Source organism: Oryzias latipes, chromosome 3 (assembly GCF_002234675.1).
Source record: "Oryzias latipes chromosome 3, ASM223467v1".
Taxonomy (NCBI): Eukaryota; Metazoa; Chordata; class Actinopteri; order Beloniformes; family Adrianichthyidae; genus Oryzias; species Oryzias latipes.
In genome coordinates, this window is record NC_019861.2 from 35913984 (window position 1) to 35936671 (window position 22688).

Below are 22688 nucleotides of genomic sequence, written 5' to 3' on the forward strand. Positions count from 1 at the left end.
AGCCACCTTAAATCAAATTGGAAATCTTTGCGTGTACCCTACCAGCTGCCTTTTCCCAGCTGTAGTCTCATTAAAACCTAAAGATTCTGCAATCAATGGAGCTATAACAGATTTCAAGCAGATTTACGTTGAAGTGCAACACTTTACGATAAAGAACGTCAACACTGGAGCCAAAGCTCCGATGTTCACCGGTGATAAAGTTAAATGTTTAACTTTTTTTCTCAAATAAAACACTAAAAAAGCATTTTAAAACGAGGGTTAAGGGCCATGATCATGGGATTACGGTTCCTCCTTCCTGCGCAGGCGAGTTTCCACTTCCCTACTTTCTGCTCTTCCTTTCTCAAGTAGCAGCGAGCAAACCGCAAATACAAAGATGGCACAGATCAAAGAGCGCAGCGACAATGGCGGGGATTATGTCAGGATTACAGCGGCGGGGAAAATGGCACATCATTGTTAGGCGAGGACAAAAGAGTTAAAGTCCTAAAACCGCGACCAACAGGCGACGGGCCCATGTGAAGACGACAACATAAACATGATCTCTCACTTTAGAACCTGGATTTTCCTGATATCTTTATCAAATAAAGTCAGAGAAAAAGCAGCAGCATGAATGCATCTGCTCTTAACCCTTGTGCTATCCTATGACCCCCCCCCTTCCATTGACGTGTTCTCCCTACCATGACAAAGGTGGATAAAGGTGCAAAGATTTCATGTAATCTATGGACACCAGTGAAGATCACAAATCATTGAAGAAAAAAGGTTCAGAGCACTGTCTAGTGGGTCTAGATGACCCAACTCCCAACGGTAGAGTGCCTAGGATAGCACAAGGGTTACAGCTACTTTTTTCCCCAACTGTAAAACATTTTTCCACAAGGAAAGTTCACTTCTGCCAAACTCAGCATGTCTGCAGAAAGACGTTAAATTGAAAGTTTAAAACAATTCTGTAACTTTTGTCTGGACGGTTTTCTTCAGTTACATTTAAACTAAATGAATAAATTAACCTTTATTTGTTTTCCAATGTCATCAGCATGCTTATGTGCTTTACAACAACAAGAGAGAGAAAAATAGCATTTTGAAGCTAAGAACAGAAATGTAAAAAGTTAAAGTCCCGGCTGGTGAATAAAATGACAACAATCGGCAATAAAACACAGATAAGAATTGAATAACTCTGATATCAAACGTCTTTTTCAGGAATGTTGTCCCGGCAACAGAAAAAGCACAATCTTCCCTTTGGTTCTGTCGTGACCGGAGCCCATGAAGCGGTTGACAGACCTTAAAACTCTGTGAACACTTACGGCTCTGTTAAGGAAATGAACAGCTTTAAAACCAAACAGTGAAAGTTTCAACTGAAATGTAAAAAAATTCTGCTTCTTTCCTTTCATTATTAAAAAAAATGTCACGATTAAATAAAAAACAATTAGAAAGCACTAGTTTAACCCTTGTGCTATCCTAGGCACTTTGACATTAGAAGTTGGGTCATCTAGACCCACTACACAGTGCGCTGAACCTTTTTTCTTCAATGATTTGGGATCTTCACAGGTGTCCATGGATTACATGAAATCTTTCCACCTTTGTCATGGTAGGGAGAACATGTCAATGGAAGGGGGGGGGGGGGTCATCTAAGATAGAACAAGGGTTACAGACCATAAAAATACAACATAAGATCATAAGACAAGAGAAGATAAGATAAGAGAACATAAGACTTTATTCTGAATCAGAATCCTCTGCTCAGATGTTTGAAGCACCTGGAGCTTTGCGTTCTGTTTTAAAAAACACAAACAGGAGAAACGTCCAAATTTCAATCAGGAGTTTCCTGAAATATGACGATGGAAACAACTAAAAAAAACCACGATGCTGATCTGACGACTTACAAAAAGAATCAGAGGAGGATCTCCAGAATTTCTCCCAAAGCGAGCGTAACCAACCTTCTGGGTCTTTTATTCTGGGAGAGGTGTGTCCCTCCCGGGTTGATGGCAGACTCGCCGTGCGGTGGGATTGGTTCACTCATCAGTCACTCAGGACAGTGAGTCCACCATATGGTGAATCTGCTCACCCCTCCTTTATTTTTCAGATACAACTCTAGTTGAACTTGCCACGCCTTTTACCGGCCTCTACGGTAACCCGGGAGGGACACACCTCTCCCAAAATAAAAGACCCAGAAGGTTGGTTACACAGAAAAGGAAAATGTGTCGGATTATCCGAGATTATGTTCAGATTTGAGCTGAATCTCATGACAAACATTCAGCGGGATGATCAGCAGAAGTTTCCAAGGCTCCTGCCACCAGAACATGTTTTCCTGATGTACCGACATGCAGGAACACGTGATGGGAGAGGCGTGTCCCTCCCGGGTTGGTGGCGGTCTCGCCGTCCTGTGTCCGTGATGGGAGAGGCTCCGGCCAGCTGACGGCGTGACGTCCAGCCTCGGGTTTCCTCTCAGAGCGCATGATATTGTGTGGCGGTGAATTGATTTCCACTGTGATGACAGCTCCAGTCAGGCTGGAACCGACACACGCCCATGCACACACACATACACACACACACACATACACACACACACACATTGGGATGTTCTCCACCCTCACCCTGTTCCTGCAGTCGCTCACACGGATCGTTTTTCGTGTAAAAGCTTTATTTTTAGACAAAAGTGGTGGATTTTTTTTTTTTTTTTTTTTTTTTTTTACTTCCACACAGGATCCATAAAAAGTCCTCGTGTTCCCAGGAAAACACTCGTTCCAAATGTTGTAGCCTTTGAGGCTAGAACCTAGCCTTGAGGAACAGAAGAACGTTTCACGCAGGCATGTGAAAAATACAAAACCAACTCTGAATGAGACCCAAATAAACCCGATTTCATCTCACTTAGTTCTCAGAATGTGACAAATATGACTAATGAGGCTAATGATGAAAACAAAAGATTGGTTCAGTTTTTGTTCCTTTGAGCGCTCCAAAGACCAAAAACTGAACAAATGTAGGATTTCGTTTAGTTTTTGGATGCTCCAAATTAAATCTACCCATGGAGAAAAGCATCCATCAAACGATTTGGTTCACTTCTAACCAGCATCAATGTCAAGACTCCAAATGTTTTACACATTACACGTGTTTTTTATGTACATTTACATGCATTGAATTTATTCAATAGACTAACTTGTTACTTCTTTGTAGAAACAATTTGTCAGATTTACTAAAGAAGGCAAAAGAATCACTTAAATGATTGAATATAACAGTATGGAGTGGCAAAAATATATTTAAAAAGCAGTATTCCTCAAATGGCCATTTCTGCCTCCCTTTTTGCCTTTCCTCTCCTTTTCTGTCCCTGTTCGTATTCTTCTTTATCTTCTTATCAAGTTTCTTTAAATTGTTTCTTCGTTTTCCTGCACGCTCGTTTTGTTGTTGTTAAAGTATGACACTGTCCTCCTTTAACTCCGCCCCTTAATCCACATCTTTGGATTTTGTTAGACCTCCTTCTCCATAAAATTAGTAGGTTTTTGGTTGGGACCTTTAGGCTGTTTTTTCAGAGAACCCCTTCATTTTAGAGAAAAGGTCAAAAATAGCAAAATAATAATAATAGTAATAATAAATAAAAGATGGCTATGCACAGAAAGACTGCAATGCAACACACCTCCTTAATACTCCTTAATCATTGTGTTGGGGTCATTTTTACCCATATTTTTCTCTCTGGGTTACAATATATTAATGTAAATACAAATAATAAGCAGAAGAGAATCAATTCATCTTTTTATGTTTTTAAAACTAAAATCGCTTCAATCCTGACCCTGTATGGAAGGGGAAATAGGAAGCTTCAAACTATAAACTGCAAATGATTTGACTTTTTATGATTTAGTTTCACCACTAAAACTAATAATGAAGTTTCTTAATTATTGCTGTGATTTCACAATAACAAAATGTTTTTTTGTGTGATTTTAGTTATAGCGTGTTAACACTGGGAAGAAAAATCCCTAAAACCCCCCACAGGTGCTGAAAAATTAGCAAACAAAGCAAAGTAAACGGATTTAACCCTTGTGCTATCCTTTAGGGTCCAGATGACCCCACCCTTGCATTAAGGTGTTCTCCCTACCATGACAAAGGTGGATGAAGGTGGAAGGATTTCATGTAATCCATGGACACCAGTGAAGATCACAAATCATTGAAGAACAAAGGTTCAGAGCTCTGTCTTAAAGTTAAAGCCCCACTATCTGTCACTCACCTAGGTGTGGGAAGTTTGTTCTCCACATTTGACCCCTCCCCTGGGGGAGCGGTGAGCAGCAGACAAGCTGCGCTCGGGAAACATTTGGTGGCTTTACCCCCCCAATCCAACCCCTTTGATGCTGAGTGTCAAGCAGGGGGGGCATTGGGTGCCATTTTTCAAAGTCTTTGGTGTGACTCTGCCTGGATTTGAACCCACGACCTCCCAGTTACAGGGCGGACACTCTAACCACAAGGTGGGTCTGGTCTTGTGGGGTCTAGATGACCCAACTCCCAATGTCAAAGTGCCTAGGATAGCACAAGGGTTAAGTCGATCAATATTTTGTTTGAGTCTCTTTTTTTTTAAGGTTTTGACAATAAACATTTTTATGAGCACAAATTGAGAAAAGTGACTTTAAAAAGTGGACACCCCCTCCCTCTCCTACAGCTGGGATTGAAGCTGACCTCTAAGAACAGCCGATGTTGCTATGAAGGATCAGAAAAGTGTGTGTGTGGGGGGGGGCAGATAGTTCAGTGTTCTCCTTTTCATTGGATTTGCTCTAAATCCTAAAGGAGGCTCGTGTGCGAAGCACATACATATTTGTGGGGGCAGGAGGGGGGTAGTTGGCGATCTTTCGCCGGCTGAGGGGGGGGGGGGGGGGGGGGGGGTTAGTGTTTGCCTCTGAGCCAGACAAAGGCGATGGCTCCAAGTTTGGATGTTCCAGTTGTCTGAATGTGCAGATAAGCTGCCGTGCGGCTCACAAACGGGCTCTTTTTCTTCACGTGCGCTTTAATTTCACGCCGCGGGATCTCATCACATTTCAGAGCCAGAGCGGCGAGTCAGCCCGCTTAGTTAGCGCGCGCTCTTTGTTATAAACAGCTGGGGTTGATCCTTTTTTAGGTCATCGGCAGAGCTTCAGGACACTGACCACTGCAGACTTCCTCTACGCACAAAAGACTCTGTTGTGGATTAAAAACCAGGAGATGATCTCTTCTGGCTTCACGCATCAGCAGCAGCTTCATTAATCCACGCCTTCAGGCCTGCAAACCCTAACCGAGACTTTCCAGGCGCTTCCCGTCTGACTTAGCCGCTCCAGATCCACGGGTCACCGTTAAAACAGGAGCACACCTGAACGCCGTCAGAGAGGCCCCGACCACGTTCACCTGCATCCTCCAGACTCCACAGGAGCGTCCAAATGAGGACTGATGTCCAACAACCAGAACACGTCTCCAATTTCCTGATCTGCAATGAAAAGGATCCTGTCCAAATTGTCCCGAAAGAAACTTTATGATGACATTAATTCAAAAGAACGAAATACAACAAAGGAAAAGAAGGAAAGAGAAGAGCTCTGTTTGCCCGCTCAAACACGAGCTTACAGCCCAAAGCTAGCACAGCGGCGCATAAATAATGGTGAGCAATGTTGGATCAATCCAACCTGTTGTTGTTTGAATGCAAGTCGCTACAGCGCATGAGCGTTAAAGGCCGCTCGCTTCTCACACACCTGAGCGTGAGCGGCCCAGGGTCCAACCCAGGGTCCGGCCCAGGGGTGGTGGAGCGCAGTGGAGAAGGCAGACTTTGGCCCGCCCATTTCAGCCGCTGGTCTTCAGTCGGAGCTGTTTCAAGCATCAGGGTTTTCTGACCCAAAGCAATTTGAATAAGAAAAACTCAGAAACATAGTTTTCATAATAAATTCATTTAGATAGGCCCTCTATTGTGGAAAAAAGGCTATAAGATTATGGCCTACTTTCACTGAGACATTTGATTGGTCAGTTTATAACTTGAAAAACTAGAAAAAAATAAGGATTATCAAGAAGATGTTAAAAAAGTTATCAGAGCCAGAACGGTTCTTTGGACCAATACAATGATTGAATATCAGCTGTTTTTCTCCATAGGAGTCTATGGGATTTTGGCTTCTTGGAACAAGCGGATACTTCCTGTTTGGAACGCCAGGGGGGAGGAGTCACTCAGTCCAGTTGTCACGTCTGGTTAATGGTTGCGTCACACCAAACGGTAAACTGTGTAGTTTGGTGACCTTAGATCAGCTTGGTTTCTTTTTTGCTGCCAGCAGCTGAAGGAACCGAAACGGAGCAAACCATCTCAGATTGGGGGGGTGGGGTTGGAGGGAGGGGGGGGGGGGTGTTTCTAACTGCATTTTTTTGTCGCATCTTTTTCCTTTAATTAGATTGTCATTTCTGTCTGTGTCTTCATGCTTGTGATGCCAAACGGCGCCAAAGGGTGTCAAATTTTTCAGAAAAGAAGGAGTCCTGAAGGGTTGGGGGGGGGGGGGGGGGGGGTTTGGGGGCGGCAGTGGTCTTGCCTTCATTAGCGTGGCATTATCTGCATCCTGTTAATTAACCCCCCAAGGCCCTCTGCGTGGAGATCAGAGGAAAGGAGGAGGGCAGCGAGACAGAGACGGGGGGGGCTTTCTCTCCTGAAATGATGCCTACGCGTCTCACACACACACACACACACACACACCACTGCAGAGAAACACACACCTCCTCCCAGAGGAGGAGGACAAACGCTCAGGTGAGGAGCACCACAAACCCAACCGTTACATAATGTGTTGGATAATGTGCTCACGCTGATGTGCGTCCATATGTGAAGTGGGAGGAGCTATCTTCAGCCTGCAGCAGATGGCAGCGCCGCCGTCCAGTCGCATTTAAGGATGGCTGCTTCTGCTTGGATGGTGGCCCGTGGTCCTCGTGCGCTAACGTGCGTGCGTGATGATGCGGGCCGTGTTTAGTTCAGGCTGGCAGGTGTGAAATCTGAGGGAAACCTGGAGCAGAGATGCAAACGTGTTTGTGCTAAAGCTCTGTGAAGAACGATTTTCACGGAGAACGCAGGAATCCTCCAGGAGAACGATGCTTCCACTCAGTTCAAGCTGGATCATCAGGTTTCCATGGAAACAGACTTGGTCCTGCGGACACCATCGGTCTCTGACAGGAAGGGGTTTGGTCTAAACTCCTGAATCTGATTGTTTCACGCATTTCACTCTGAAACTGGGTTTTTGAAAGAGTCATTCATAGTTAATAACAGTTTTTTGTCACATGTGGTCAGGATGGTGTTGTAACCCTTGTGCTATCCTAGGCACTTTACCACTGGGCGTTGGGTCATCTAGACCCACTAGACAGTGCTCTGAACCTTTTTTCTTCAATGATTTGTGATCTTCACTGGTGTCCATGGATTACATGAAATCTTTCCACCTTTATGCACCTTTGTCATGGTAGGGAGAACACGTCAATGGAAGGGTGGGGTCATCTGGACCCCACAGAATAGCACAAGGGTTAAAACATTCATGGGTGCAAAAAACAAATTGCAAGTGTATCAGAACATCATTAAAACAATAGAACAGAGACGTCCAGCTGCAGGTCTCGACCTTCTGCTGGTTTCTCAACTTCAGGTGAGTCCAAATAACTGATGATTTCTAAATGGAATGCAGTGGAGAAACCCCCACCCCCCCCTGACTGAAGGGAGGAGGTCTTGGTCTTGTGGAGTTCCTTCTGGCAGGTCTACTGTAGTTCTGGTCAGGTCCAGAGCTGGTTTCTCCTGATGGTCCTCTTGGGTCTGCAAACCCGAAAGCTCACCAGAACTGGACGCAGATAGATGAGCAGAACCAAAAGGAGGAGTTGCTGTAAGCTCAGTGTGTTTGGAGGAGAAAAATAACAGATAAGGACAAATGTTTTTGTGGAAACGATGAGTTTAGACTGAAAACTGCTCCAGAACCTCAGAGGCTTTTTTTCTTCTCGTAAAGTTTCATGTATTTATTCAATTTCAATTCCATTTCTTTGTTTCAAAAATGAGTTAAAATAAACAGATAAAACAAGACAGTGTGCTTGAACAAGGAGTGGGTTTCTTGTATGATCCCACCCCTTTTCTACAGCACCTGATGATGTGTGTTATTCTATTATTATAAACATTCACATTACCTTCTGCATGGCACCTATGCCGAAGTGACATTTTTGCATTTATTGATCATTTCTGGCTTTGTTTGGGTATCACTAAAGTTTACCTGGAACCTGAATCAACATCATGTGTGCAGTTTGCTGCAGCTGAATCCACTGTACTGCAGCAAATTCTCCACCAGTGTTATTTCTTTCAGAGCTGCGTCCAGCAGAACGGTCTTGCAGAACGGCGGTTTGTGGAGCTGCGGTTTGGAAGTTGGCTTTCTCTGAAAACAGTCGAGCGCAAAAGATCCTCAAGGCGGTCTCACACAGCCACTACGTACACTTTGTGCACGGAGGAAAATTGATCATACAAAAATCCATGAGGAAAAAGTGAGAAAGGTTGTGGTCTTAACGTGAAAGTTCTCACAGATGTGTCGCGAATGAACCACGCTAAAACCACGGACAAAGTACACGCAAATAAATGTAGAACTTGAACCGCGCGTGATTAGCTGTTCATATGCAATTTATCAGTCATATAGTGTCATTTACGTAATTTGAACGTGATATGTGTGCCGTATACGCGATATAAAAGTTATACATCTGCGTGAAACATTTGATAGACATACGTGAAACAGTCTTGGAAAGTCACAAATTTGCGCATCTCACAAAACTCACGCACAACTGCATGAGATTTAAATTTAGAAAAGGTCAAAACCGAATTCATGTACCCCCTCGTCGGACGTCTGAGCACATTGACACAAGGAAAACTTACGAATGACGTGTATCACGCATGTATCTAATGTTAAAAATTGGCAAAATGTAAGTAGTGGCTGTTTGACACGGACTATGCAGTAAAACCCGGTTTATATTCCAAAACCCAAAGTTCCTGACATTTAAACATTTTCTTCTGCTTTGATTTTCCACAACAAGAACCAGTGAAAGGCCAGAACGGGAAATGTTTTTCTTGGTGCTTCCAGGAAACAAAGACTTTCCTTTATCAAAAGAAACTTTTTTTAACCCTTGTGCTATCCTTGGCACTTTAACGTTGGGAGTGGGGTCATCTAGACCCACTAGACAGTGTGCTGAACCTTTTTTCTTCAATGATTTGTGATCTTCACTGGTGTCCATGGATTACATGAAATCTTTCCACCTTTATCCACCTTTGTTATGGTAGGGGGGACACGTCAATGGAAGGGTGGGGTCATCTAAAATAGCACAAGGGTTAAACCAGAGTGAATCAGTGTCACTGTTTTGCATTGAAAAAACGGGTTTTAAACAGAAATAGACTGATAGATTGACACAGGCAGAGACAGACCAGCTGTGCAATAACCTGCAAGCACGCCGCAGAGCCGCATTACTCCGCGAGTTGCATCTCCTGACAAGTTCAGACCCAAAGATGCGGTTTGAGACAGACCAAGGAAACCTCCGGATAATTTTATTTCAATAACTTTCAGAAACAGTTTCAAACTAAAGCATGTAATCAAAGAATTCAAATAGAGCCGAAGCATCAGGTTTCCTTGGTCTTTTCAGCCTAAATCAGATCTAAAATGAAAAAAAAATCCACTTTGGTTGAAATTGAGCCTGAAGGCCAAGAAGGGATCAAACTCTAAAAACATTTGAGTCCAGCATTTCTCCTAAAATAAATCTGTTTATATTATTTCTAACTCTCTAACTCCGGGGGGTGTTCATCTTTCTCCAGGTTTCCTCTAATGAATTGCGAGCATTTCCCTCAGCAAGCTGGATTGTTGATGGAAAATTGGCCTGAAATTTGGGGAATAACGATTTGCTCTGTTTCCTCACTTAACTAGAGAAAAGCAACTCGCAAATAACACCAAGGGAGGCACTTAAGGAGAAGAGAGGAGCTTTGGGGGGGGGGTTGGGAAGGAGCTCTTTCAGCATCAAAGCCAGCTAAATCGTCTCCACCAGGGACCCGTGTTAAATACACAAGTAGATTATTAATTGCTGCACCAGCAGGACCCGTTAATAAAAACCAAAATAGCAGTTCCTTTTTTCCAGAATCGCCTGCTGTTTGATCAACTTGTTTTTTTAAATAATTTTGTCACATAGGTTGTTGTTTTCCATCGTGAACACCTTTGATGAAAACAATATTTACAAAAATTGTTATGTCCCACAAATACAAGGGTTCCTCAGGACAGGAGTTTCCTAACAGAGAGGTGCTTCTTCTACTGATGTGACCTCTTTGGGATGAATCATTCTTTATGCAGATGAGACTCTGTTGTACCACAGTCCTGTTTTTTTCCACAAACTCGGAAATGTTATTTATTCCAGCCAATCTGTCCATGTATCAGGACTGTACGGCAAATGTGTAATGACCTTTATCCAACCATGTAGTCCCTATCTTTAGGCTTTATCATATGAAAACCACCTCACTGCCTGTCTCGTTCCTGGTCCACTTCCTCCTTCACACATGGCTTCATTACGTTCAAGCTAAGTCTTTGTTACCGACCAAGTTTAATCCATGGCCACCTTTCAAGGCAAAGCCAACATTTCCAACCCGGACCTATTTTCTGCTGATGACGTTGGAAAAGAAATAAAGATTCATTTATTCATTTAGTTTAAATGTAAGTGAAGAAAACCGTCCAGACAAAAGTTACAGAAATGTTTTAAACTTTCAATTTAACGTCTTTCTGTAGACATGCTGAGTTTGGCAGAAGTGAACTTTGTTAGGTACCAGGAGGGGCCAGGGCGGCCGATATTGTTTTTAATTCTTCCTGTTTTAGTTTGACACTTCCGGTTCTGGTCACTAGTTACACTCGTTGTCTTTACCGCATTGATTGTTTTCACCTGTTTCCACTTTAGTCACTGTATATATTCTTTGTCAACCCAGTCATGGTCACAGGATCGTTTCGTTTGTTTGTACTCTCACGAGAATAGTCGATTAAATTCGAGTTATACGTATCCGCTGGCGTCCTGCGTTTGTGTCCACCACCCGACCCTGACATTACGATCCTGTCAACAATGGACACAGCGGGCGCTGATCATTCTGGAGCTGATGCCGGTAACCAGGAGCGGATCATCCAGCTCCAAGCAGAACAGCTTGATTACCTGCGTCGAGGGATGCTGGAGATGGCCGGTCGCCAGGAGCAACAGTTAACCGCGCTCCACAAACGCCTGGACCTCCTGGCCACGCAGGTTCAGCCGTCTTCTTCATCTCACACGCCTCATCCTTCCTCCTCCTCCTCGCTGGCTCCTGTGGCTCCTTTTCAGACTTCTCCGGCTCCTGTGGTGCAGCTGGCCCGGCCAGAGAGGTTCTCCGGTGACTCTGGGGACTGCAGGGCGTTCATCACGCAGTGTGAGCTGCACTTCGAACTACACGCCGCAGCGTTCCCTACGGAGCGGTCCAAGGTGGCCTTCATGATATCGCACCTCACGGACAGAGCTGGAGCATGGGCCACAGCAGAGTGGCAACGTGGAGCCACGACCTGCGCATCTCTTCCTGCGTTCCTGGAGGCGTTCACCCAGGTCTTCCAGCACACAAAGCCTGGGAGGGAGGCAGCCCGGGCACTTATGCGGCTGCGACAGGGGCCTCGGCGGGTGGCTGATTACGCCATAGAGTTCCGGACTCTCGGTTCAGAGAGCGATTGGAACCCCGCTGCGCTGACGGACGCTTTCCTGGAGGGTCTTTCCGAGGAGATGAAGGACCATCTCGCGCCGTTGGAGATCCCGTCGTCCTTGGAGCCCCTGATAGCCCTCGCTATCAGGATTGACAATCGCCTGCAGGATCGCAGAAAAGGACGTCGGGCGGAGGTTCCCCGTTTCGAGGGACGCCCCGTGGACTCTTCACGCTCCTCTCATCATGCTTTGTCTGCTGCTCCCACAGATCCTTCGGAGCCCCTGACGGACGAACCTATGCTTTTGGGACATGGGCGCCTATCCTCCGCTGAACGTAAACGCCGGATAACGGCAGGTGAGTGCCTTTACTGTGGTCAGCGGGGTCATTTCTGCAGGGCCTGCCCAAAAGTCACCGCTCGTCATTAAGTGTGGGCACACTGACGAGTGGAGGTCCAGCGCCCACCATTTCTAGTCCTGCCTCGTGCTTACTGGAGGCTCATGTTATGTTTAAGGTTGGGGGGGTTCCCGTTCGGGCCTTATTGGACTCTGGGGCTGAGCAGAACCTCATCGATGCCGAGCTGGCCAAACAGGCGGGTTTTACCACCGAGTCGCTTCCCCGTCCGTTATTAGTTAGCTCTCTTAATGGTAAGATTGTTTCCACCGTCAACCAAATTACTGAACCAGTCCATCTCATAATTTCAGGTAATCATCACGAGTTCACCCGGTTTTACGTATTTAAGTCATCTCTCAATCCTATAGTTTTGGGGTTTCCCTGGCTCTTGGCTCATAACCCCGTTATCGACTGGCCCTCTGGTCGCATCACTCGCTGGAGTGATTATTGTCATGAGACCTGTTTGCGCTCAGCTCGACATCCGGAGGCCGATCCCGCTGTCCTGGTGGGGCAGCCGCCCTCACCTGACCTATCCGGGGTGCCTTCCGAATACCATGACTTGGGGGAGGTTTTTTCTAAGGATCGGGCTCTATCGCTTCCACCTCACAGGCCTTATGACTGTGCCATCACACTGCAGCCAGACGCAACGCTGCCCAAGAACCACCTCTACAACCTGTCGAAACCGGAGAGGGAGGCCATGGAGCGGTACGTGGCTGATTCCCTCAGGTCTGGACTCATCAGGCCGTCCTCATCGCCTGTAGGGGCCGGGTTCTTTTTTGTTGGAAAGAAGGAAGGGTCGTTACGACCCTGCATCGACTATCGGGGGTTAAACGCCATTACTGTGAAGAACCGGTATCCCCTTCCTCTGATGAACTCCGCCTTTGAGTCACTGCAGGAGGCCAGGGTGTTCACCAAGTTGGACCTGCGGAACGCCTACCATTTGGTGCGTATCAGGGAGGGTGACGAGTGGAAGACTGCATTCAACACCCCACTCGGACACTATGAATATCTGGTGATGCCTTTCGGTCTGTCTAACGCCCCTGCAGTGTTTCAGGGATTCATTAATGATGTGCTTCGGGATTTTGTTCATCACTTTGTTTTTGTCTACCTGGATGATATCCTGATATTTTCTAAGGATTCCAGCGAGCATAGGCGGCATGTTCGTCTGGTTCTCCAGCGGCTTCTCGAGAACAAACTGTATGTAAAGGCTGAGAAGTGTGAGTTTCACTCCCCTTGTGTTTCGTTTTTGGGGTTTGTGGGGAGGTACGAACCGATCCTGCCAAGGTTAAGGCGGTTGTGGAATGGCCCACCCCTGTTAACCGTAAACAGTTACAACGGTTTTTGGGGTTTGCCAACTTCTTACACCGCTTTATCCGTAATTTTAGCTCTGTCGCAGCACCCCTCACGAGCCTGACATCCACCTCCTCTGCTTTTCAGTGGACGGAGGCCGCTGAGGCTGCTTTTGTCAAGCTGAAGCATCTGTTCACCACCGCGCCTGTCCTGATCCAACCAGATCCCTCCAACCAGTTCATCGTGGAGGTTGACGCTTCTGATATTGGGGTAGGGGCTGTGTTATCACAGCGGTCGAGCACGGATGACAAGCTCCATCCGTGCGCCTTTTTCTCCCGCCGGCTTAACCCGGCCGAGGTGAACTATGATGTGGGGGACAAGGAGCTTCTAGCGATTAAGTTGGCTCTTGAGGAGTGGAGACACTGGTTGGAGGGGGCGACTCAGCCGTTTGTGGTCTGGACCGACCATAAGAACCTCTCGTACATCCGGACCGCTAAACGGTTGAGTCCCAGGCAAGCGAGGTGGTCGTTATTTTTCACCCGTTTTGATTTTGTTGTTTCTTACCGTCCTGGCTCCAAGAATGTAAAACCTGACGCCCTCTCTCGGCAGCAGGAACTTATAGTGAAGGATCAACATCCAAGAACAGTCATACCGGCATCCTGCGTTCTAGGTGCCCTCACTTGGCGGTTGGAGAGGGACATCAAGGCTGCTCAGGCGCAGGACCCAGACCCAGGTGGGGGGCCGCCTAATAGACTTTTTGTTCCCAGGACCTGTCGCAGCCAGGTTCTCCAGTGGGCCCATGCTACGCGCCTGACCTGCCACCCCGGCATCCGCAGGACCATCTCATTCCTACGCCGACGGTTCTGGTGGCCCAGTCTAGCAAGGGACACCCGGGAGTTTGTTTCTGCCTGCACAGTCTGTGCCCAGAATAAGACCACCAACCAACCTCCTGCTGGGCTCCTACACCCTTTACCAGTCCCGAGCCGTCCTTGGTCCCACATTGCCCTGGACTTCGTCACCGGTCTGCCGTCCTCAGCTGGCAGGACGGTCATCATGACAGTGGTGGACCGGTTTTCGAAGGCAGCCCACTTTGTGGCCTTGCAGAAGCTGCCTTCGGCCGCGGAGACTGCCAAACTCATCACTGATCATGTTTTCCGGCTGCATGGTATTCCGGTGGACCTGGTCTCGGACCGGGGTCCACAGTTCATTTCCCAGGTGTGGAGGTCCTTCTGTGCAGCTTTCGGTGCCACTGCCAGTCTCTCCTCAGGGTTCCATCCTCAGTCTAACGGGCAGGCTGAGAGGACCAATCAGGACCTCGAGGCGTCCCTCCGATGCATCTGCTCTCGTCACCAGCTCCATGCTTCCCTGGGTGGAGTATGCCCACAACTCCATGACCTCGTCTGCTACTGGTATGTCTCCTTTTGAGTGCTCCCTGGGTTATCAACCTCCTTTGTTCCCGGAGCAGGAGACAGAGGTGGCGGTACCATCCATCCAACACCTTTACCGCCGCTGCAGAAGAGTCTGGAGGGAGGCGCGTGCCGCACTGCTTCGCTCTTCCGCAACCAACAAGAGGCTGGCTGACCGGCACCGCCGCCCAGCCCCCGCCTACGCGCCAGGTCAGTCAGTCCTCCTCTCCACTGCTAATATCAAGTTGCGGACAGAGTCGAGGAAGCTCTCCCCCAGGTACATCGGACCTTTCCAGGTGGTGAGGGTGATTAACCCCGTGGCGGTCCAGTTACGCCTACCACAAACCATGCGGATCCATCCAGTTTTTCACGTGTCTCAGCTTAAGCCACACATCACGAGTCCCCTGCATCCGTCCCCCACACCACCACCGGCGCCTCGCATCATCGATGGTCAGCCCGCTTGGACCTTCCGGCACATAATGGACGTCAGACGGAGAGGACGGGGCTTCCAATACTTGGTGGACTGGAAGGGGTGTGGGCCTGAAGAACGGTCCTGGGAACCGTCGTCCCGTATTCTGGACAAGGACATGCTCCGGGAGTTCCACCGGCGGTACCCTCACAAACCTGGTGGTGCGCCCAGGGGCGCCCCTTGAGGAGGAGGTACTGTTAGGTACCAGGAGGGGCCAGGGCGGCCGATATTGTTTTTGATTCTTCCTGTTTTAGTTTGACACTTCCGGTTCTGGTCACTAGTTACACTCGTTGTCTTTACCTCATTGATTGTTTTCACCTGTTTCCACTTTAGTCACTGTATATATTCTTTGTCAACCCAGTCATGGTCACAGGATCGTTTCGTTTGTTTGTACTCTCACGAGAATAGTCGATTAAATTCGAGTTATACGTATCCGCTGGCGTCCTGCGTTTGTGTCCACCACCCGACCCTGACAAACTTTCCTTATGGAAAAAGGTTTTACAGTTGGGGAAAAAAGTAGATGTAACCCTTGTGCTATCCTAGGCACTTTAGCATTGTGAGTTGGGTCATCTAGACCCACTAGACAGTGCTCTGAACCTTTTTTCTTCAATAATTTGTGATCTTCACTGGTGTCCATGGATTACATGAAATCTTTCCACCTTTATCATGGTAGGGAGAACACGTCAATGGAAGGGTGGGGTCATCTAAAATAGCACAAGGGTTAACTGCGTAAACAGAATGAGAGTGGCTGAGCCTGGTCGGGCCATATTTATAACACCCCTTGTGGGCCACCCTTTTTTCCCCGGGGTTCCCCCCCCCTGGACCAACTGTGGGCCGGGTGGGTGGCTGCCTGGAGTGCGGAGCGGGTCTCCCTTGGGGGGTCCTGGCTCGTACCTGGGGTTGGGGCGGGGGGATGCCCGGAACTCCTGGGTGGTGGTGGGGTGCTCGTCTGGGGCTGTGGCAGCCTTCTCCGGTGGGGCCCTGCGTTGGGCTCTCCCGGCGCGGCGGGGGGGCTGCTTTCCTGGTTGGGCTGGGGTGGCGCTCTCTTTCCCTCCGTGCCTCCCTGCTCTCTGGCTCTGGGGGCCTCGCGGCAGTCCTGCTGGCCCTGGCCTGGGTGGCGGTCTTGGTCGCCCGGGGGGTGGTTGTTCCCTGCCTGTTCCCGTGTGGCGTTGGGGGGGTTCCGGCTGCCGCTGCTTCTGGGTGTGGGGGTGGCTGGGCGCTCCTCCTCCTTCTTTTCACATTCCACCATCCATTTTAGAAGAACATAAACACTCACCTGAGCACAGGTGTTAGCTCACTTTTGCACTAATAGTTTGCATGATTGAATGAATGAAAGATTTCACACTAGTTGGTTTAAAGGCATAAGTATGCGTTTGTGAACACTATCTGTTTTGTGTACATGTTGACATGTGGACATTTTTGCAGCTAGCAGGTGTGTTGATAACATTTGAGTGTGTGTGGACAGGCCCCGCCCTTTTTGTACTACATTTGAACCTTACCGTAATGATAAACAACCAGTAAACCTGTCTGCTCTATGCTGCTTCATGGTCTTACCCCCCCCTCTCACTATCACCCCCCCCCCCCCTCTCTAACATCCCTCCCTCTTCTTCCCTTCTTTCATTTTCCGTCCGGTCCAACACCAAAGATTTTCAGACATGATTGAAATTAATAAAGTTTGGCCTCAATTACAAAAGGGGTTTATTCAGACATACCTTTGGTTTGTCTGAAGATGAATAACCCCCATTGTTAAAGTAAAATATGTCCAACACAAGAGGCCCTCAGCTCTCATCTGTCTGCCCAGCTGTTGGACAGGACAAGTAAAAGAAAAAAGAAAAAAAGAATGAGAGTTTGGTTGTTTTTAAAAGCGTCTGTTATCTCCTGTCTGCCAGTGACAATTCTGACACTAAAGGGTTAACAGCATCTGTCTCCTCCTGTGACAGAGACTTCACCAGTCTCGCCGTTTATGTCTTTCCGTCATCCTGTCCACCAATTTTTTGCCAAGTTCCCAAGTAAGAATGATTTCATCTATGTGAATCAAGCCCTTAACCCTTGTGCTATCCAATCGGGTCCAGATGACCCGATCCTCACATTGACGTGTTCTCCCTACCATGACAAATCTGAGGGTCATCTGAGCTGGTAAGGTGGTTTTAGAACAAGTTGAGTTTTTTCCACCTTGGTCTATCTCACTCTGATGCTTATCTCTACAGCATAATTTCACATCCGAGTCAAAACTCAAGTTTCTGTCACAGGTTTAAAGTGGCTTTGAAAAGTCAAGTAAATAACTGCTTTAGATGAAGTAACATAAAAGTTGCAACTTCTGAACATCTGAACCTGTTAGTAATGGTGTCATAAAGAAGTTTAAAAGTAATATTGGATTTGTCTGCACTTTTCCCAACACTCAAAGCATTTCCTTCCAGTGTTTCCATTATTCATTCATTCATGGTGACGGTAGCTACTGATGTAACCACAGCTGCCCTGGGGCAGACTGACAGAGGCGTGGCTGCCAGTCTGCGCCTACGGTCCCTCTGACCATCTTCATGCACATTCATACAGCAACACTGGAGGCAGGGAGGGTGAAGTGTCCTGCCCAAAGACACAACAGTGGACTGTGGAGAGCGGGGATCGAACCGCCGACCCTTTGATCATTGGCCAACCTGCCTAACCCACTGCCACTTGACCTTTTGAGCTACTTTGGTGAAGTTCTGATCCTCAAAGAATAGTTGGATCATCCTCCAGGTAAAGAGTCAGAGACGTGCCGCCTCTAACTGTCATCCATACAAACAAGCACTTCCAGACTTATGGTACGTTTTCTGTGATAACGGATGGACTTTTTCCGTATTCATGGTGAATTTCTGAAATAAAAATGAAAAACAAACGAACAGGAAGTCTTTGGAGGAGACTGACTGATTGAACGGATTGATTTTTCAAAATAAAACGCCACAGGTGGAGTCCTGTGGATGCATCATTGGTAACAATAGTTTTGCAGATGTGATTTACAAATGGGCCCTGCTCCATGCCCCGACTGCAGCCCGGGCCTCTGCGTGGACCAGACGGTGGACAGTTCACTCTGGAAACATCTGTCAAAGTTAGTTTGGATTCCTCAAATGGTTGTTTGCGGTTCTGCAGTTAGACTTTCCATCCCAACATCTGATGAGCTGTGACCCTGCCGGTTTGTAGGCCCCTCCAACGCTGAACCCAACTGGATCGACTCACTGATGTCACTAAAAGAAACTGTTGGCAAACAGGAAAGTTACGATAAGCTCTGGATCGTAACAAATGAAGCCCGTTCTAGCACTTACCGTATTTTCCGGACTATAAGTCGCCCTTTTTTCATAGTTTGGCAAGGGGTGCGACTTATACTCCGCAGCGACTTATATTAGAACTCAATTGAAATAAATCCGTTGTTAACCCTCCTGTTATGTTCATTTGTGAGGAACAGAGATGATGTTCCTGGGTCAATTTGATGTATGAGGTATGTTAAGTGTTAAGAGTATGTTAAGTGACTCAGAGAATCAGCAAACTTTTTTTTACAGTAAGATCTTGAAGGCTAACAACATAATATTCTATTTTCCAATGATTTCATAGATTCAGAAATGCATTAAAAATGACAACTGTTTCTACAAATACAGGATGAAAACAGAGTATTAGTTGGCCAATGATGCTTCATGAAAGGAATAAGTAAATAAGTGTAATAAAGAATTACTGTGAAATTCTGACATAAACAGTCTGCTATGATTGTGTCATATGAGGTTGTGCAAGTTATTAGTTGTTGGTCTCAGATTTTGTCAAATAAATTTCCTGTCAAAATGCGACTTATAGTCCAGTGCGACTTATCTGTGTTTTTTTCTACTTTATAATGCATTTTTGGGCTGGTGCGACTTATACTCCGCAGCGACTTATAGTCCGGAAAATACGGTAAGTAGTTTTAACATGCATGAATAATCAACAACTAAAAAAACAGGAAGTGTGAAGGTGCACTGTTGTGTGAGCGTCTGGAAATGTAGGCGTATATCTGGAAATGGAGCAGAACAAGCTGAAGCCCAATCAGATGAGCGGAGAAACCCCAGCGCTGCAGCGACGGATCCGGACCTGGCAGGATGCCCCAATGGAAGAGGCCCCCCCTCCAGAGCTCCTGAGGCCGATCTCTTATCTCGGTTGGTTTCCAGGTGCCTTCACCGGTGCAGGAGGAGGAGAAAAAAGGAAGTTCAAAAACATATCTGCCGAATTAGATTTTTCTATGTTGTCTTCTTCAAGGGCGCCAGAGTTTTGGATTTTTCTCTTTTGCAGCTTCACTTGACCTCCGACCAGCAAAGCTTCATCAGTGAATGGTGGTGATGGTGTGTGTGTGTGTGTGGGGGGGGGGGGGGTTTGGTGATGTGAGGTTGTGTCCAGAGTCCCTCACTACTCCCTAACTCCATAAATGCTATATAGTCCCAGACCAACCAGTGTGCTGGATTGAACGTAATTCAGACTCACGCTCACTGCATTTTTTTTTAATCACAAATATGACGTCACCGATTTCCAGAACCAAAATAAATTTGAACTTTTTACCAGGACTATCCATGAATTCACTTTCACTTCACATCAGTTCTAAAAAGAACGAATGTTACATTTTTTTCATTGTTCAAACGCAATGCATTGTGGTCTATATCTACCAATCAAGTGTTCATCCATGGACACTGAAATTTCCAGGGCACTAGATTCGGACTACCTGAAAAAAATGGCGACCGCCTGATAAAGGAATACAGACAGAACCAAAGACAAGCTGTGGTTCGGCGCCGTGGATCACCATGAAGTCCCTTCGACCTCTGAGAGTGAAGAGAACAGCCACAGATCAGTCGGTGTAAACAGACAACAAGCTCAGTAAAACTCTGGCAAACAGGCGGTGAAATCCCGAATTTTCTTTTAACTGAGATGAGGAGATGCGGCGCATAAATGGCGCTGCAGCTGCTTTGATGTTTACCTTTATGATCAGGCTGTGATCCATCATCTCTGTGACTATTCCTCTATAATAAACAGAAATCCTTCTTCTGCTGGTAAACATGGAAGCCAAACCGCTCCAGACTGAAAAACCAAACATTTCAATGTTTACATCATTTTTTGTTTCATTCTGTTGTGTGTGCGTGGGGGGAGGGGGTAGTGTGTGTGTGTCGTAAAATTAAAAAAAATATATTTTATTAATTTATTTTGGCCCTGCGACAGACTGGCGACCTGTCCAGGGTGTCCCCTGCCTTCGCCCAGAAGTGGCGGGGATAGGCTCCAGCAGCCCTGTGACCCCGAAAGGGACAAACCGAAGAAAATAAATAAATTAAGTTATTTATTTATTAAGGTCTTTGTTTTATTTTTACAATATAAAATGTTTTTACTGTGAAATAAACTTTTTGTTACATATGAATAAAAAACTGCGTTTTAAATAAAGTTTGATTTGATTTGAATTCTACCTTTTGTGTTTTTTTCTCTCTATTAAATCATAAAGTGAGAAATATCTGAAACGATTCAAACAGGACAGGAGCTCCAACGCTTTTAAAAATCCAAACAATTTTTTCTAAAAATAATTTTAAATACTTTTAGTTTTTTTCTGTGAAAACACATTGAAGGTGTGATTGTGCACAAGGTTGTTGTTGTGCATCTTTGTGTGTTTGCATAAAGTTTTTTCTAATACTAAACAGACTCTTTAAATATCACAGAACATGAACCTCCAAAGTCAGAAGCACTTTGATTCTGCAGAACTCCATAAAGCTCTGCTGAGACTCTGTTGGCCCCTCCTCACAGCACCCCCACCTCCTCCTCCTCCTCTGTCACCTCCTCTTCCTCCTGCAGAGGGAAGCCTGTTTGACCACCTCCAGTGAAATCGCTCAATTCTTTCAGGAAAAGAGAGAAAAGAAAACGGAGAGAGAAAGAGTCCACCTTCAAATAAGTTCCATTAATCACCGGCCGGAGTCTAATGTAACTAATATTTTACAATTAGAGGAGACAAGATGAAGCTGGAGGCCATCCATCTCCCTTACACCACATGATCATCCATTCATAAGGGGGGGGGGGGGGGTGCGCAGACACTCACAGCAACACACACACCGATACGTGCACACAAACACACGTATATACAGACATACAAAAAAAACACAACCACAAAAACCCAGATATACACACAAACACATCCAGATTCATGCATACATGCACAAATATACACACGCAAAACTACATGAACAAACAAAAACACACTTACATGTACAAATACATGTACACTCACACATGCATACATGCATGAACAAACAAAAACATGAATGCACACTCCCACAAACACTTGTGTAAAAGCACATACGTTTAGGAAATATACATATGGTGGTTTACACACCTAAACAAACACACACACACACATGCACAAACAATCACACACATGCACGATCATGCAAATACATGCAAAACTACACCAGCACAGAAAAAAACACATGCTTAAATACACACAACACGCACATTTACATGCACAAACACATGCATACGTGCACAGATAAACAAAAATTAAAACACACACATATAAGCACACTTATACATATGTGCATCTACACACATGCACAAAATCACAACAGAAATACATAAATAAAGGTGAGAAAACACACACACACAGATTTGCACAAATAGATGCATACCAGTCGAAAAAAGGTACTTTTGGACAATCTTCTTTTTTTATCAAATAAAATAAAAGAGCTAAAAAAAAGAACAAAAAGCAAAAGAGAAAAATATTAATTAATTAAAAAAAGAGACACAAAACTGCACCAACCCTCTCTATTACAGCTTTAGAAAATATAATAGATTTCAACAATTATAAACACACACTTAAACATACACACACCAACAAATACACAAACACACATGCACAGAAACACCCACAGACATGCATTTAGTTGCTTCTTTGTTAATGACTTAAAGCTGAAAAACAAATTTAAATCCCTTTTTATTAAACAATTGTGATCATTTAAAAAAAATGTTTTCTATTTGAACTAAAAATAAAAACTGGGGGGAAAAATTACATTGACTAAAAAAAAAATTAATGAATCAAAAATGTAAAAAAGATTTTTATAAATAGTTAGATTATTATAAAAATATGTTTTTTTGGTTTTGAAGCCGATTCTTTGATCAAATGTTTTTATAGCCAGGTATTTAAAAGCTCTTCACTGACATAAAAGTAAAATGTAAAAAATGAAACAGTTATTTCCTCTAAATGAAAGCGTTCAGTCTGAGCAGGTTTGCAGCACAGCCTGGTATCTGCCGCCCTCTAGTGGTCAAACTGCAGCTGTGCATGGATTCCACGTTTCCAGCGGAGGGGGGGGGGGGTCATCTGCAGGTCACCATCTGCCCAAAGAGAAACAACTGCAGAGCATCATCTCCGTGCACGTGCATGGAGAACAAGGGAAGGTAAGTGTGTCTGTGTGAGTGTGTGTCACAAACTATGCAAACGTGCACAGAGACGCGCTCAAATCCAGCAGACTTTCATCCA

General features: G+C 45.8%; 1 protein-coding gene across 1 annotated transcript; it reads left to right on the plus strand.

Annotated features, from left to right (window-relative positions):
• The first annotated feature begins 13851 nt into the window (after positions 1–13851).
• Positions 13852–15410, plus strand: LOC111946757. Its single transcript, XM_023950916.1, has 2 exons — positions 13852–14051; positions 14155–15410. The coding sequence occupies exon 2, from the start codon at positions 14466–14468 to the stop codon at positions 15375–15377; it is 912 nt and encodes a 303-aa protein (XP_023806684.1). The 5' UTR covers positions 13852–14051; positions 14155–14465; the 3' UTR covers positions 15378–15410.
• Positions 15411–22688: the final 7278 nt, after the last annotated feature.